At 39.7% G+C, this 14,823-nt stretch overlaps 1 protein-coding gene across 1 annotated transcript in view; it reads left to right on the plus strand.

The window, feature by feature from the left end:
- The first annotated feature begins 1,707 nt into the window (after positions 1-1,707).
- The window catches only part of LOC142656349 (carboxypeptidase O-like), an 82,672-nt gene continuing 69,556 nt past the window's right edge, over positions 1,708-14,823 (plus strand). Inside the window, exons 1-3 of the mRNA XM_075831256.1 lie at positions 1,708-1,787; positions 8,047-8,122; positions 10,654-10,778. Of these exons, the coding sequence (XP_075687371.1) occupies positions 1,708-1,787; positions 8,047-8,122; positions 10,654-10,778 (281 nt within the window). The remainder of the gene's footprint in view (positions 1,788-8,046; positions 8,123-10,653; positions 10,779-14,823) is intronic.

The raw sequence follows: 14,823 nt of genomic DNA on the forward strand, positions 1-14,823 counted from the left end.
TAAAAATGGATCTGTGACATGGGGGTTCAAGAGGCAAGGGAACTATTGGTTCCCTTGCTGGCTATCGGCAGCGCGATGACACATACTCACCGATGCAGCGCAGTCCTCTTCAATGGTAGTATTTAGTCTCACAGATTCTGCGAAGGCGACGAGATGGCATCACCGCGCCGCCTTCGCAGAACTCGTGAAGATGAAAGGCAACATGTGAAGTAGATGGCGCTGCATCGGTGAGTATGTAGGGTATTCAGGCAGAATTAAATGTCGGTATTGTTGCGCTCACTACAAGGGTAGTGTGGCACTAGTACAGGGGGCATTGTTGTCAACTGTAGTGAATTTTTCGGGACTGTCCTGAATATACAGAGACAGTCCCGGAAAATTACTACAGGGAGGGGGGGTGTGGGGCTTTCTCCGGAGAGGTGTGTGTGGCCTCATCTACAGGGGGGTTGTGTGCCATCATCTACAGGGGGGCAGTGTGCCATCATCTACAAGGGGGCTGTGTGCCATCATCTACAGGGTGGCTGTGTGTCATCATCTATAGGGGGCTGTGTGCCATTATCTACAGGAGGGCTGTGTGCTATCATCTACAGGGGGCTGTGTTCCATCATCTACAGGGGGGCTGTGTGCCATAATTTACAGGGAGGCTGTGTGCCATAATTTACAGGGAGGCTGTGTGCCATCATCTACAGGGGTTTGTGTGCCATCATCTACAGGGGGTCTGTGTGCCATCATCTACAGGGGGTCTGTGTGCCATCATCTAAAGGGGATCTGGGTGGCATCATATACAGGGGGTCTGTGTGGCATCATATACAGGGGGTCTGTGTGGCATCATATACAGGGAGTCTGTGTGCCATCATCTGCAGGGAGTCTGTGTGCCATCATTTACAGGGAGTCTGTGTGGCATCATATAAATGGAGTCTGTGTGGCATCATATACAGGGGTCTGTGTGGCATCATATACAGGGGGTCTGTGAAACAATCATGACAATGACCTTCCTTTGGGTGTTTTCAGTTGGATTGGGACAAAAAAAGGTACTTTTACACTGGACAATTTTGTTTGTTGCAACGAGCGCCAATCAACAAGACAGCTCTTTGATTTTTGCTCGTTTGCACCTTTCACAAGAAGCTAGTATGGGCATGAGCGCTCATTACTCCGATTGCTCGTCCCCAAACATTTGTATCATCTCGGCAGCACATCTTCCTGTTTGCATAGGGAGATCTGCTGCCGACATAGATAATATTTGACACATTTAAGTTTACACAGGGCAATTATCGGGAACGAGCGTTCTTTGAATGCTCGTTTGCCGATAATTAGCCAGTATAAAAGGGCCTTTAGCCAAAATGGTGATAACAATTAGGCAATCAAGGCGAGGAATCCAGAGAAACATAAGTCAAGAGAAACCAGACAACAGATTCAGTAGCGGAGCTGTCCAGCTGCACCAGTTAGCTCGAGAAGAGCTGGGAAACCTCAGTTTCTGAGTTCAAATCTTGAAAGAGATATAGAAAACAAAGATAAGCCCTATAAATTGGAATGCGGAGATGTTTATGATACTCTTAAAAGCTAATTGGAACGGAGATAGTATAGATAACGTTATCTTTATGGCATGGGTCAACCAGATTACACATATATACCTAAATATATGTGCACATAACAATCAGATGCAGTGAGTTTAGCTATCTTATGCAGTACGCTAAATCCTGAAGAGAAAGGATGAAGTGTTTTTCATGGACCATCTGCTTGCTGGGATTTCTGCTACATAAAGCGGCTTGTGTTAAAGTTAAATATGATGGGTAAATATGGAAATATCATATTGAATTTTTGTTAATTTGCACAAATAATGAATCTATAAAATTGCCTTATTTTGCTGTCAAGTCAATGAGTTTAATAACGCTGGAAAATTCCAGGACTACAAATATAAAATGTAGAGATTTAATTGCATAGTAAATCAAACTTACCCTCACGCAAAGGTCTAGTACATTCTGTATGCTTTATAAATTACTTTCTATAGCATCAATGTATAGATGCTGATAAATTGTGTTTTACAGCTGAAAATTAATATAATCTGTCCTACTTTCTATAAAAAGTCAATGGTCAAAATCCAGGGAATTGGCACTGACTATTTCCCTTCTTGACAAGCAGCTATGCAAAGCTGTATCCCCTAAAGATGACCAACGGCAGATAACTCATTGGAAAATCCCATCAACTCATTTAAGACTATATTAATGTTAACAATAGACAACTAACAAAGGCTCATCATGTAGCATGGCTTTTGATTTCTCCCTCAGTTCATAAAACAGTAACAGAAAATCATAATTTTATGTATTCTGCTCCCTTACAAAACAAATAGCTTTGCAAAAAACGTGCTAATGTTTATGAAGCAGTATTTCCTTTTTTTCATTTTGTTGAAATTCCTATTATGATATAAGCATGAAATTCCTATTATGATATAAGCATGAAAAATAATTCTTCCATCCCATTTTCTTTTATTGTGCTGCCCAAAACTGAACCCTATATTCAAGATGAGGTCTTACAAAAGATATAAAGAGGGCAATATTATTATATTTCAATCAGAGATTGTTTTCTCTTTTTTTATTTCTCTTTTCTGCTTTTGCAGCTGCTGCTTGGCATTGAGTATGGCAAATTAAATTACTGGCAACCATTACTCTCAAGTATATTGTATATGCAGCCATGCTATTATATCATATTATATAATAGGTGCATTACTTTACATCAATAAACCCAAAATTTCCTTTTCGGATATTTTTCTATTCTGGGAAACACCGAGCAACAGATCAAATTTTAACCTGTCTGATCCAGTTATCAGATTTATTTGCCACTTTATACTTACCAGAGGAGTCTGGCTATCTGTTTAGGTCCCTATACCTATTAATTTAGCACACTTAGGGTATGTTCACACGGCTTATTTTCGTCTGTTTTTCGGACTGTAAATGGCCATTGATTTCAATGGGAAAAACGGCGTTCTGTTCTGATGGGGCGTTTTTTTATGCGGCCGTTTTGAAAAAACTGCGCGTAAAGAGATACCTCGTAAAAAGAAGTGCATGTCACTTTGACTCTATAGATAAACAGATCCAAAAACGGCCATAAAAAATGCAGTGAAAGACGCGAGTTGCTTAAAAAACTTCTTATCCCTTGAAAACAGCTCCGTATTTTCAGACGCTTTTTGCTAAGAGTGTGAACATAGCCTTACAGAGTATTTGGTACTATTCAGCCGACAGCTATCACATGCTCGTGGCCATAGACATTACATATTGTCAGCTAAAATGTATGTTTCCAGCAGTTTCTTTTGGTTCTCATTCAACACTCTGACCACAGACAATCTGTCATAAAACAATTACCATTTTGGGTTATTCATCCAGTAGACAGTTGTAGTTTGAAGTTCATCTTACAAACAGCCAATTTGTAGCCGATTCAGAAAGTATAAAAAAGCACTCTCATGGATGTTTTATTTTTACACCTGACACTTTTTGCATGGGTATCGTTGTTTATGTTTGCAATTCTATCTGCCAAAAATGTTCAAACAGGCATCTATCTGATGGCCAGCTTAATTATTTGGGATTATTATATAATATATGCATCATAATAACCCTATGAATGAAGATAATTTAGTCACCTCACCTGTTGGCTATGTAAATCCATAGAAAACGTATCATGAAATGCAATGTGCAGAAAATATATATGAAAATAGATAGATATAAATTATTCCACTAGAACAAAAGGATATCTTACTAGAAAATTTGACTCAGAAGTAAAAACAGCAAAAATAATTATAACAGTACTGATAACAAATATTTATTCCACATATCTACATCTTAAAAAGTAAATGAAAGATATTACAATATGGTTTTTTTGCTCTTTATTTCTGTTTTATGTTTTGATGCTTTATCTTGAGGACACTGATATACGTAGTATTTCCATTTTGACATCATATTTAGTCTCAATAATTTAAGTAAAAACTCAATACAGAGTTAATAGTATTGTATGCATAAGAAGCACAATTCTATTTATATGGATAAAAAAATGAGATAGCTGAACTGAATAAAATCTTACCGAAAACAGCTTATTTGCCTTTCAGACTACAGCCTCATAAAAATATCAGAGTTGTGTGCGTGGAGCCTGTAAAATGGCACACAGAGTCCCTACAGTTCTATATTAAGGAGCCGTAGGCACGCTGTGTGCCGGCTTATGGTGCTTCCATATGAAACCATAATATGGAGGTATTCTCTCCCAGTATCGATGTAAAATTGAATGGAACATGGTACAATTTTTTTCTCATGGATTCTGTATAAATCAATGTGGAAAATATCTCTGTCAGTGTTTGTATGAAATCAGAGGCAGACTTAGGGACAATATGGGCACACAGATTTCTATAGGTGCTGTATTATGGCTTCTTACAACTTGGAACTTGTATAAAGCTATAAAACATTTGTGTGACTGAGGTTTAAACGGAATTGATATCTTGTGGCTAACAAATTAAGTTTGTTCCACACTGCTGCTTATGACAGGGCGTAATAAAATGCTCCACTGTCCTTATTTTTCAGAAAACTATAGTGGCCAGAAAAAGAATCCCAGTTAATAAATCTCTAAGGCGCTACAGGATATACTATATTGTGTTTCCTATACATTAATAGAAGAATAAAGTGATTATAAATGTCCATACATCTTATATATCATTAGATAATATACTTCATGCCAAAATTAATGGATATATGTAAGAAAGTAAACTTTTAGAAAGAGTACACCTATAAAAGTTTTAACCTTATGAAATAAGTCTCACTGACAAATATCGTATATTGTCATTCATAACCCAAGCTTTTGAACTTAAAGAAATAAAAAATGCTCAATTCCTTAATGTCTGAACCTTTAGTCATTTTAAGTTTGATCAAGATTCATAAAATGCAGACGTGTGCTGACAGGGTGGTGTTAGAAGAGCATGATGAGTTTCTTATGACTATACATCTATAATCCAATGATGTCTTTATGGCCATATTTAACTCAATCTTCAAATACTGGGCTTACATATTACCAAAATATTTATTTCCTTTATGACCCTATAAAGAAGGATGTGCAAAGTCATCCATGACTTATTTACAAAGGTATTGGTGATATGTGTAATTTATAAATCAGGGGTAATTACAGAGGAATTCCATGTTGGGTACATTACAGAGTCATAAAACCAAATTCTGCCAACAAACACTTTCGCAGCTAAACTAATTGTCTACATAGTTAAACATCAATCATTAAGAACACATGAAGAGTTCTGTAGGTTGATCACCATGGCACAGATTAACTATTGAAAATAAATACAGATACTTGGTTTAGACTTGCAATTATTATCATTTATTAGTTGAATAATTCATAAATTAAAAGGTATGTAAATCTTTCTTCATATAGCAATAAATGTAAACTTCAGCAATGTTTGGGTATCGTCAATGTACAAATATCTTCTTGATTGAATATAAATTAATATGTAAGGCTTCGTTCACATCTGCGTCGGGACTCCGTTCATGGGTTCCGTCTGACCTTTCCATCAGGGAAACCCGTGAACGGAATCCAAACTGAAACAAACGGAAACCATAGGTTTTCGTTTGCATCCCCATTGATTTTAATGGTGACGGATCCAGTGTAAATGGTTTCCGTTTGTCTCCGTTGTGTAAAGGTTCCGTTATTTTGACTAAATGAATAGCGCAGTCGACTACGGTATTGATTCTGTCAAAACAAAGGAACCCTTACACAACGGTGACAAACGGAAACCATTTGCACCGGATCCATCACCATTGAAATCAATGGCGATGCAAACGGAAACCTACGGTTTCCGTTTGTTTCAGTTTGGATTCCATGCATGGGTTCCCCTGATGGAAGATCAGACGGAACCCATGAACAGAGTCCCGAAGCAGATGTGAATGAAGCCCTACATCTGAGCTATAAAGTAAATGAAAGTAGAAGAGTTGTAAGTGAATATTTCCTGTTCAAGCCAAAAGGTACGATGAAAGTAACATTAAGAACAATGACAAACTCAACTTTTTCTACCAATATTTTAGATATAATTTTACAATTTACCGTCAAAGTACTCTGAATTATTTAAACATGGTGAATTAACAAATGCTTTAAATATATATATATATATGTATATATATATATATATATATATATATATATATATATATCTATATATATATATATATATATATATATATATAGATATATATACAGTGAAGGAACTAAGTATTTGATCCCTTGCTGATTTTGTAAGTTTGCCCACTGTCAAAGACATGAACAGTCTAGAATTTTTAGGATAGGTTAATTTTACCAGTGAGAGATAGATTATATAAAAAAAAAAAAAGAAAATCACATAGTCAAAATTATATATATTTATTTGCATTGTGCACAGAGAAATAAGTATTTGATCCCCTACCAACCATTAAGAGTTCAGCCTCCTCCAGACCAGTTACACGCTCCAAATCAACTTGGTGCCTGCATTACAGACAGCTGTCTTAAATGGTTACCTGTATAAAAGACTCCTGTCAACAGACTCAATTAATCAGTCTGACTCTAACCTCTACAACATGGGCAAGACCAAAGAGCTTTCTAAGGATGTCAGGGACAAGATCATAGACCTGCACAAGGCTGGAATGGGCTACAAAACGATAAGTATGACGCTGGGTGAGAAGGAGACAACTGTTGGTGCAATAGTAAGAAAATGGAAGACATACAAAATGACTGTCAATCAACATCGATCTGGGGCTCCATGCAAAATCTCAGCTCGTGGGGTATCCTTGATCCTGAGGAAGGTGAGAGCTCAGCCGAAAACTACATGGCGGGAACTTGTTAATGATCTCAAGGCAGCTGGGACCACAGTCACCAAGAAAACCATTGGTAACACATTACGCCGTAATGGATTAAAATCCTGCAGTGCCCGCAAGGTCCCCCTGCTCAAGAAGGCACATGTACAGGCCCGTCTGAAGTTTGCAAATGAACATCTGGATGATTCTGAGAGTGATTGGGAGAAGGTGCTGTGGTCAGATGAGACTAAAATTGAGCTCTTTGGCATTAACTCAACTCGCCGTGTTTGGAGGAAGAGAAATGCTGCCTATGACCCAAAGAACACCGTCCCCACTGTCAAGCATGGAGGTGAAAACATTATGTTTTGGGGGTGTTTCTCTGCTAAGGGCACAGGACTACTTCACCGCATCAATGGGAGAATGTATGGAGCCATGTACCGTCAAATCCTGACTGACAACCTCCTTCCCTCCACCAGGACATTAAAAATGGCTCGTGGCTGGGTCTTCCAGCATGACAATGACCCGAAACATACAGCCAAGGCAACAAAGGAGTGGCTCAAAAAGAAGCACAATAAGGTTATGGAGTGGCCTAGCCAGTCTCCAGACCTTAATCCCATCGAAAACTTATGGAGGGAGCTGAAGATCTGAGTTGCCAAGCGACAGCCTCGAAATCTTAATGATTTACCGATGATCTGCAAAGAGGAGTGGGCCAAAATTCCATCTAACATGTGTGCAAACCTCATCATCAACTACAAAAAACGTCTGACTGCTGTGCTTGCCAACAAGGGTTTTGCCACCAAGTATTAAGTCTTGTTTGCCAAAGAGATCAAATACTTATTTCTCTGTGCACAATGCAAATAAATATCTATAATTTTGACTATGTGATTTTCTGGTTTTTTTTTTATATATAATCTATCTCTCACTGGTAAAATTAACCTAGCCTAAAAATTCTAGACTGTTCATGTCTTTGACAGTGGGCAAACTTACAAAATCAGCAAGGGATCAAATACTTATTTCCTTCACTATATATATATATATATATATATATATATATATATATATATATATATATATATACATATATATATATATATATATATATATTTTTTTTTTTTTTTTTTTTTTTTTTTTTTTAAATTTTATTTAAACATACAGTCCCTTTTTGTTATAAAACAGATTATTTATATTTAGCAGTATGGTAACTACTATTGTTTTATGAGTAAGTAATTTAAAATTTTGTCCATTTTAGTGATCAAGTACTAAAAGTCACACCACAGACACCACAGCAAGTGCAGTACTTACAGGAATTGTCAATACAATGGCGGGTAAGAAGAAATAATACTTGTACTACCTTTTATTATTTTAAGTGAATTTATCCTTTTGTGGAACATAAACAACAGGACAGCTTAAAAAGACTGCAGGGCGCTCTATAAAAGTACATTTACATATGGCAGATTGGAAGCAGAAATTTTTGCAATGGTCCTATTCATATAAATGGGACTTGTAGAACTCCATGCACATGTTACAGAAGCAACCCCATTCAGATGTATGGAATAGATTTTTCATTCACAGAAAAATCTGCACGAAATCTGCTGCATATGAACATACCGTTACACATCTCTAGTACAGTCATTATCTTACCAAAACTTTAGGTGATAGTATCTCTTCTGTTGTGTATAGATTCATGTTGTCATTTTTATGTATGTTTTAAATGCTGTTAACAAATCTTTACTTCACTGTAGTTAAATCTGAGAATTTCTAAATTCTGAGACCATCTATTTATAAAGAAAAACGCTCAGATAGATAGCTGCTGTACCTTCAAAGTGGAGAAAATATTTTCTATGAAGTTTAGTTTAATTCCCTAGATCTTTAAAGATGACCTATCAGTTCTGAAAAAAACCTCTGTAAGTAATAGTAGTTCAAATTATAAGAAAATTCACAAATATACATTATATCATAAGCAGAACAGAGAATTTTCACTCTCGTTTCTCGTAAGATTTTGACTGCGCTGTGATGAGATTTACTACTTCTCTTTGAGGTACCGATGTGAGGAGGAACTGATTTTATACCGCTTCTGAATAGTAAAATGGAACTTCGTGCTCAGATCAAGTTAGGAGTAGGGTGAGCAAATCAGTTTGCCTCTTTCGCCATCTTGTCACTTTGCTGGTACATAGAATATAATAAAAGAAACCCTTCCTTAATTTTCATATAAATTCTCCAAAACAAAATCTCAAACATGCAAATAGGCACATTTTTTTCTCGAATTTAGCCAGGAGCTTGAACTTTACTTCATACAAAATATTGTCATTTTATCAGTTTATTTACCTGTTTATTATACAGCTAGTATAGGAGGATACAGCTGCATGTAAAGGGTTAATCTGCTCGGGAGTTAGGCTGTGTTCACATCACTGTTGCCCTTCCGTTGAGGGTTTCCGTCGGAGGTTTCCATGGAGTTAATCCCTCAACGGAAAGGCAAACGGAAACCTAAAGCTTCCGTTTCCCTCACCATTGTTATCAATGGTGACGGAAACATTGCTAATGGTTTCCGTTTGTCACCGTTGTGACAGGGTTCCGTCGTTGTGAGAGACTCTTCCGATTGCCCAGCAGGAGAATGATCTTACTTTACTTATAATATAACATCCAATCATGAAGTAAGATAACAGCAGAGCTCTTCACTGTGCACGCATGCTGCACACAAATAATTTCCCACTCACAATAGACTCCGCCACTTAAGTTGTCTCATCTTTTAAAGGTCCAGAACTCTTATAAATTTTTTCAGAAATTGTAGAATTTTCCTAAATATAAATATACAGTATGTATATATACACACACACACACACACACACACACACACACACACACAATATCAGAAAAAGATAGCACTCCCAATTAAGGTGTAAAAGTTAAGAGCTTTTATTAGCCTTAGTGCAACGTTTCGGCTCCACACACTAGAGCATTTCTCAAGCTTTGAGAACGGCTCTAGTGTGTAAAGCTGCAACATTGCACCAGGGCTAATAAAAGCTCTTCATTTTTTCACCTTAACTGGGAGTGCTGTCTTTTTCTGATATTGTATATTGAGTCAGGGACAACGGTCAAGTCCCTGGGACGTGCCACCTGCCTTCATTACCTGTGCTACTAGACTGTGGAATTTTTATATATATCTATATATATTTGAGAAAGGTTTTATATTTTACTTATTTTATATTTTGTGTCAGTATTAGTAAGCCAAAACCAGGAGTAAAACCTACTACCAGATTTGCACCTCTTCTGGGTTTGGGATCTAAAAAAAAATGGGTATATAGCACTCTCCACACTCCAATATAAGGCTGTATGCACAATACCATAGGGTGGGTGGATCAGTCCCTTGAAATCAAGTTCAATCCATAAAGAAGGAAACAGCATTCAGTCTCAACTTTCCAAATAACGTTGCTGTATTTTTCGCCAACTGTGAAAATGTGACGTTCGGCTTTACCTAGAGCCTTTTTCAAGCAAAATCATTTTGCTTGAGAAAAGCTCTAAGTTGAGCAGAAATGTCCTGTTTGTACATGCGGTAAATAAACCAGCGAGCTTATTTTGAACGTTAAGACTGTGTGCTGTTTCCTTATTGATGTATTATTTTTCTGAGCTTTGGACCTACTCCTGGTTTTGGCTTCCAAATACTGATGCAAAATACTGAACAAAATATTGCAGTGAGAACGTGGCCTTACTGAGCATGGCTACCTAACACAGGTCTCATAGACATGTCTCATGAAATACCTCATATGTACTGTAGTAAATGTCTACACATAATTCAGGCAGAATGTACATATCAACGGGAATCTTTTGTTAAATGTTGTAATATGCTCTATTTATCTAGCTTGACCTGTGGAAGCCAGACATTGTACAAGAAATATATCCTGGAATAGAAGTACATGTCCGTGTTCAATTCTCCTACGTGCAGCAGATGAAAGAAAACCTTGTACAGCGAAACATACCATTTAAGTATGCTTATGAAACAACTGTGTATTTGTTACTGCTATTTAAAAGTACAACACATATTCCATTTTAATGATATAATGACTTTTTCCATTACAGTTTTGGTTTTTAAGTAGTATTTCATGGTGTACCAAAATAGCCTTTATCCATAGAAAGACATTTCAGAAAGTAAATGTTAAAAGGTAGTTAAACGTTTGACAAACTTCTGACATGTCATAGAGATATGTCAGAAATTTGGATTGGTGGGGGTCCGGGGCACTGAGACCCCCACCAATGGCCAGAACGAAGCAGCTGAAGCGCTCGTGTGAGCGCTTAGCAGCTTTGTGTGTGTTCGGCTATTTCCAGAAAAAAATGTATCGGTGTACGGACTCAATAGAAAGTCTCTGAGTCTGTACACCGATACATCAGCTTTTCAGAAAAAGCCGAACAGACACGAAGTGGCTGAGCGCTCACACGAGCGCTTCAGCTGCTTCGTTGTAGTGATTGGTGGGGGTCTCAGTGCTCGGACACCCACCAATCCATACATCTAACATGTCTCTATGACATGTCAGAAGTTTAGCTACACTTTAAACCACTTTGAAGGTCAAGAATTTTATTGTCAGTGACATAAATCATCATTTACCACCACAGCTTTGCATTATATACTACAGATCTAGTTTTCCTTAAATCACTGTGTAAGTACTTCAAAAGTATTGCTGTAATACATGACTTACCTATTTTGGCCTATCCTTAAAGAGACATAACTTTTTAGTTTTTCTTTCAACAGCGCTGTATGAGGGCTTGTTTTTGCGGGAGTTGAACTTTTAATAACATTTTTTTGGGGGGGGGGATGGAGAAAAAACAGCAATTCCGCCATCATTTTTTTGTGTTTTAAATTTATGCCGTTCACTGTGTGGCGTATTCCGAGAGTCTTAACTTTTTTATTTTTACGTTGATGTAGCCATATGTGGGCTTGTTTTTTGTGGGACCAGATGTAGTTTTCATTGGTACCATTTTGTGGGACATGGAATTTATTCATTTTTTTCGTTTTCAATACACAAATATAATGGTGCAGACATAAACAGCACTGACATCGACCCACAGGCCAGCATATACAAGGAGTGCAAAGAACACAAAGAATAACAACGTACAATTGAAATTAATATTTATATAGAAATTCTTGTATGCACCCCGAACCCGCAGCCAAGCATAATAACCCGTAAGAGAACAGGAAAGAGCTTAGGAGAAACAAAAGAGGATAGGGGACAGAAAGGAAAAGGGTAGGAGAGAGAACTGACCTGACGTAATAGGCCTAGGGATTATGCTCAAGAGGCCATGATGGTCCTATACTCCACAGATGATTTAAACCGAATCCAGACATGCCATGTTTTAAGAAAGTTGGCGTGGGATCCTCTCATTGATGCCGTGAGGTCCTCCATTCTCATAATCTCCTGGATTTTGCTGAACCACATTCCCACCGATGGGGGGCAAGTTTGTCTCCACAGCGTGGGAACGCACGCTCTAGCTGCATTCATCAGGTGGTGAACCACTAAGCGTCGATATGTGGATAATGGCACATCACACAGATGGAGCAGGAAAAGGCCCAGAGATCTCGGAAGGAGGAAATCCGTGAATTTCGAGGAAATGCGCCACACCTCCGACCAGAAATCTGTCAAGAGCGGGCAATCCCAAAAAATGTGCAGAATTGTACCCACATGGTCACCACATCTCCAACACAACGACGAGACCGCAGGTATCATCGCATGGAATCTGGAAGGCACTCTATACCATCTCGACAGGATCTCAAACCCACCTCCTGAAATCTGCTAGCCGTAGATGATTTATGCGTCATAGTGAACAAGCGATCCTTATGCTCTGTAGTGAATGTTAGACCCAAGTCCCTCTCCCAGCTTAACAAGTAGGCAGGAGTGGATAAATTGGATGGAGAGATCAGGAGAGCATAAAGTCTGGACAAGGAGTGACACACCGTGCCCGTGCCCGTGCAAAGGAGTTCGAAAGGGGAACTATCTCGTGAGTATGCCGCTGAGTTAGTTAGGGGATCAGACAAAGACTCCAACTGTGCGTTAGTCATCCACGTCTCATCCTGCATAAAGTGTGCGGCACGTCCCTTACCTGCCTTCAACCAGAGCTGAAAGGGGCCCTCTTCCTGCCCCGGTGGGAATGCAGGATTGCCCAAGATAGGAAACAAGGGAGAGGGATACGGAGAAATCTCTTTCCGGGGAAAGAGCCGTTATGCAACCGCCAGGATGGGCCCGATAGTCGGGTGCGTCCGCGTCGACAGGGCAACGTGGTTGCCCGACCAAGGTAAGGCCTGCAAAGGGACTTCAAGAAATGCCTGCTCCATGAACACCCACTCTTTATTCTCAGTGTGCCTAATCCAGTCCGAAATTCATGTCAAGTGGGAGGCCTGATGGTAGGAAACAAAGTCCGGGAGACCAACGCCACCCTCACACTTAGCACGAAAAAGCATAGATCGAGCAATACGCGCGGGTTTCCCCACCCATATGAACTTGTGGAGTAGGGACAGCAGAGCTTGAAAGAATGGGCATGGGATGTATACCGGCAGCGCCTGAAAGAGATACAAGATCCGTGGCAAAATATTCATTTTAAATATGGCACACCTGCCAAACCAGGTAAAGGTGTCCGTCGTCCAAGGATCCAAATCGCTCTTTACGCGTTGAAGTAGCGGAGGGTAGTTCACCGCATAAAGGCGAGACAGATCACTGGGAAGCCGGACCCCCAAATATTTAAGCGAATCTCTAGCCCATTTAAAGGAGAAGGACTCCACCAGGGTCTGCGGCAACGAGATATTAAGAGCCTCCGACTTCTGGTAGTTGATGTTAAAGTTGGACAATTTCGAGTATCTATTCAACTCCGCCATCAGGTTGGGCAAGGAGATCCTGGGAGCAGTGAGAAAAAAGAGCAGGTCATCCGCATAAGCAGCGACCTTATGGGACCTACCTCCCAAAGCTACACCCGCTATATCTGGATTGGAGCGAATATGGCACAAAAAGGGCTCCAAACATAAAATGAAAATTAAAGGGGGCAAGGGACAGCCTTACCTTGTACCATTAGAGATAGTGAGTGAGGAGGAGAAGTGTCCGTTGACCTTAACCTGAGCCGATGTAGAGGAGTAGAGACCCGAAATTAATTTCATCATATGTGCGTCCAATCCCACATACCGCAAAGTAGCCAGCATAAAATCCCAGTTGACTCTGTCGAAGGCCTTCTCCGCATCCGTCGACAGAATGCAAGTGGGAAGGGCCGAGACAGCCGCTTCATACATTAGGTTAATTGCCCGAGCAGTATTATCTCGTGCTTCCCTTAGGGGCATGAAGCCCACCTGGTCATTATTTATCACAGTATGTAGTAGTGGGGACATTCTATGGGCCAGAGTCTTAGCAAACAGCTTTAGATCAATGTTTCACAGAGAAATGGGGCGATAATTTTGGCACATGGATGGGTTCTTCCCTCTTTAGGTATCACCGTGATGTGGGCCCTCAACTTGTCTTGAGGAAGGGAACTCCCCTCTGTGAGTGAATTGACGGTGTGTTGGAAATGGGGCGAGAGCAGACCTGAACAGGCCTTATAATATTGTAAAGGTAGGCCATTTGTGCCCAGTGCCTTCCGCGCAGGCGAGTCCTTCAGTGCCCAAGACAACTCTTCCAAGGAAATAGGAACCTCCAGGGCAGCAATAGCCTCTGGAGAGATACATTTCATCTCCGAGGAGATACCGGAGATACGTCTCAATCTTCTCCAAGTGGCTGCCACCATCTGGAGAAGAAGGTGCCCGAGGGAGATTATAAAGAGAGTGGTAATAGGCACGGAAGGCCTCCGAGATGGCTTGTGGGAGCTGCAGGCGCCTATTGTGTGTGCTTTGAACATGGGGGACATAGGTGCGAGAACGTGCTTTCCTAAGTGCCCGCGCCAGGGTCCTACCAGGCTTGTTACTGAATTCGTAAAAATGCCGCCGGCATTTAACTAATGAGGCCCTAGCCTTGGAAAGACAGATAGAACGGACCTGCACTCTCAACTGCCCCAGTTCCGCCCC

The sequence above is a fragment of the Rhinoderma darwinii genome, chromosome 6 (assembly GCF_050947455.1).
Source record: "Rhinoderma darwinii isolate aRhiDar2 chromosome 6, aRhiDar2.hap1, whole genome shotgun sequence".
In the NCBI taxonomy this organism is placed as follows: Eukaryota; Metazoa; Chordata; class Amphibia; order Anura; family Rhinodermatidae; genus Rhinoderma; species Rhinoderma darwinii.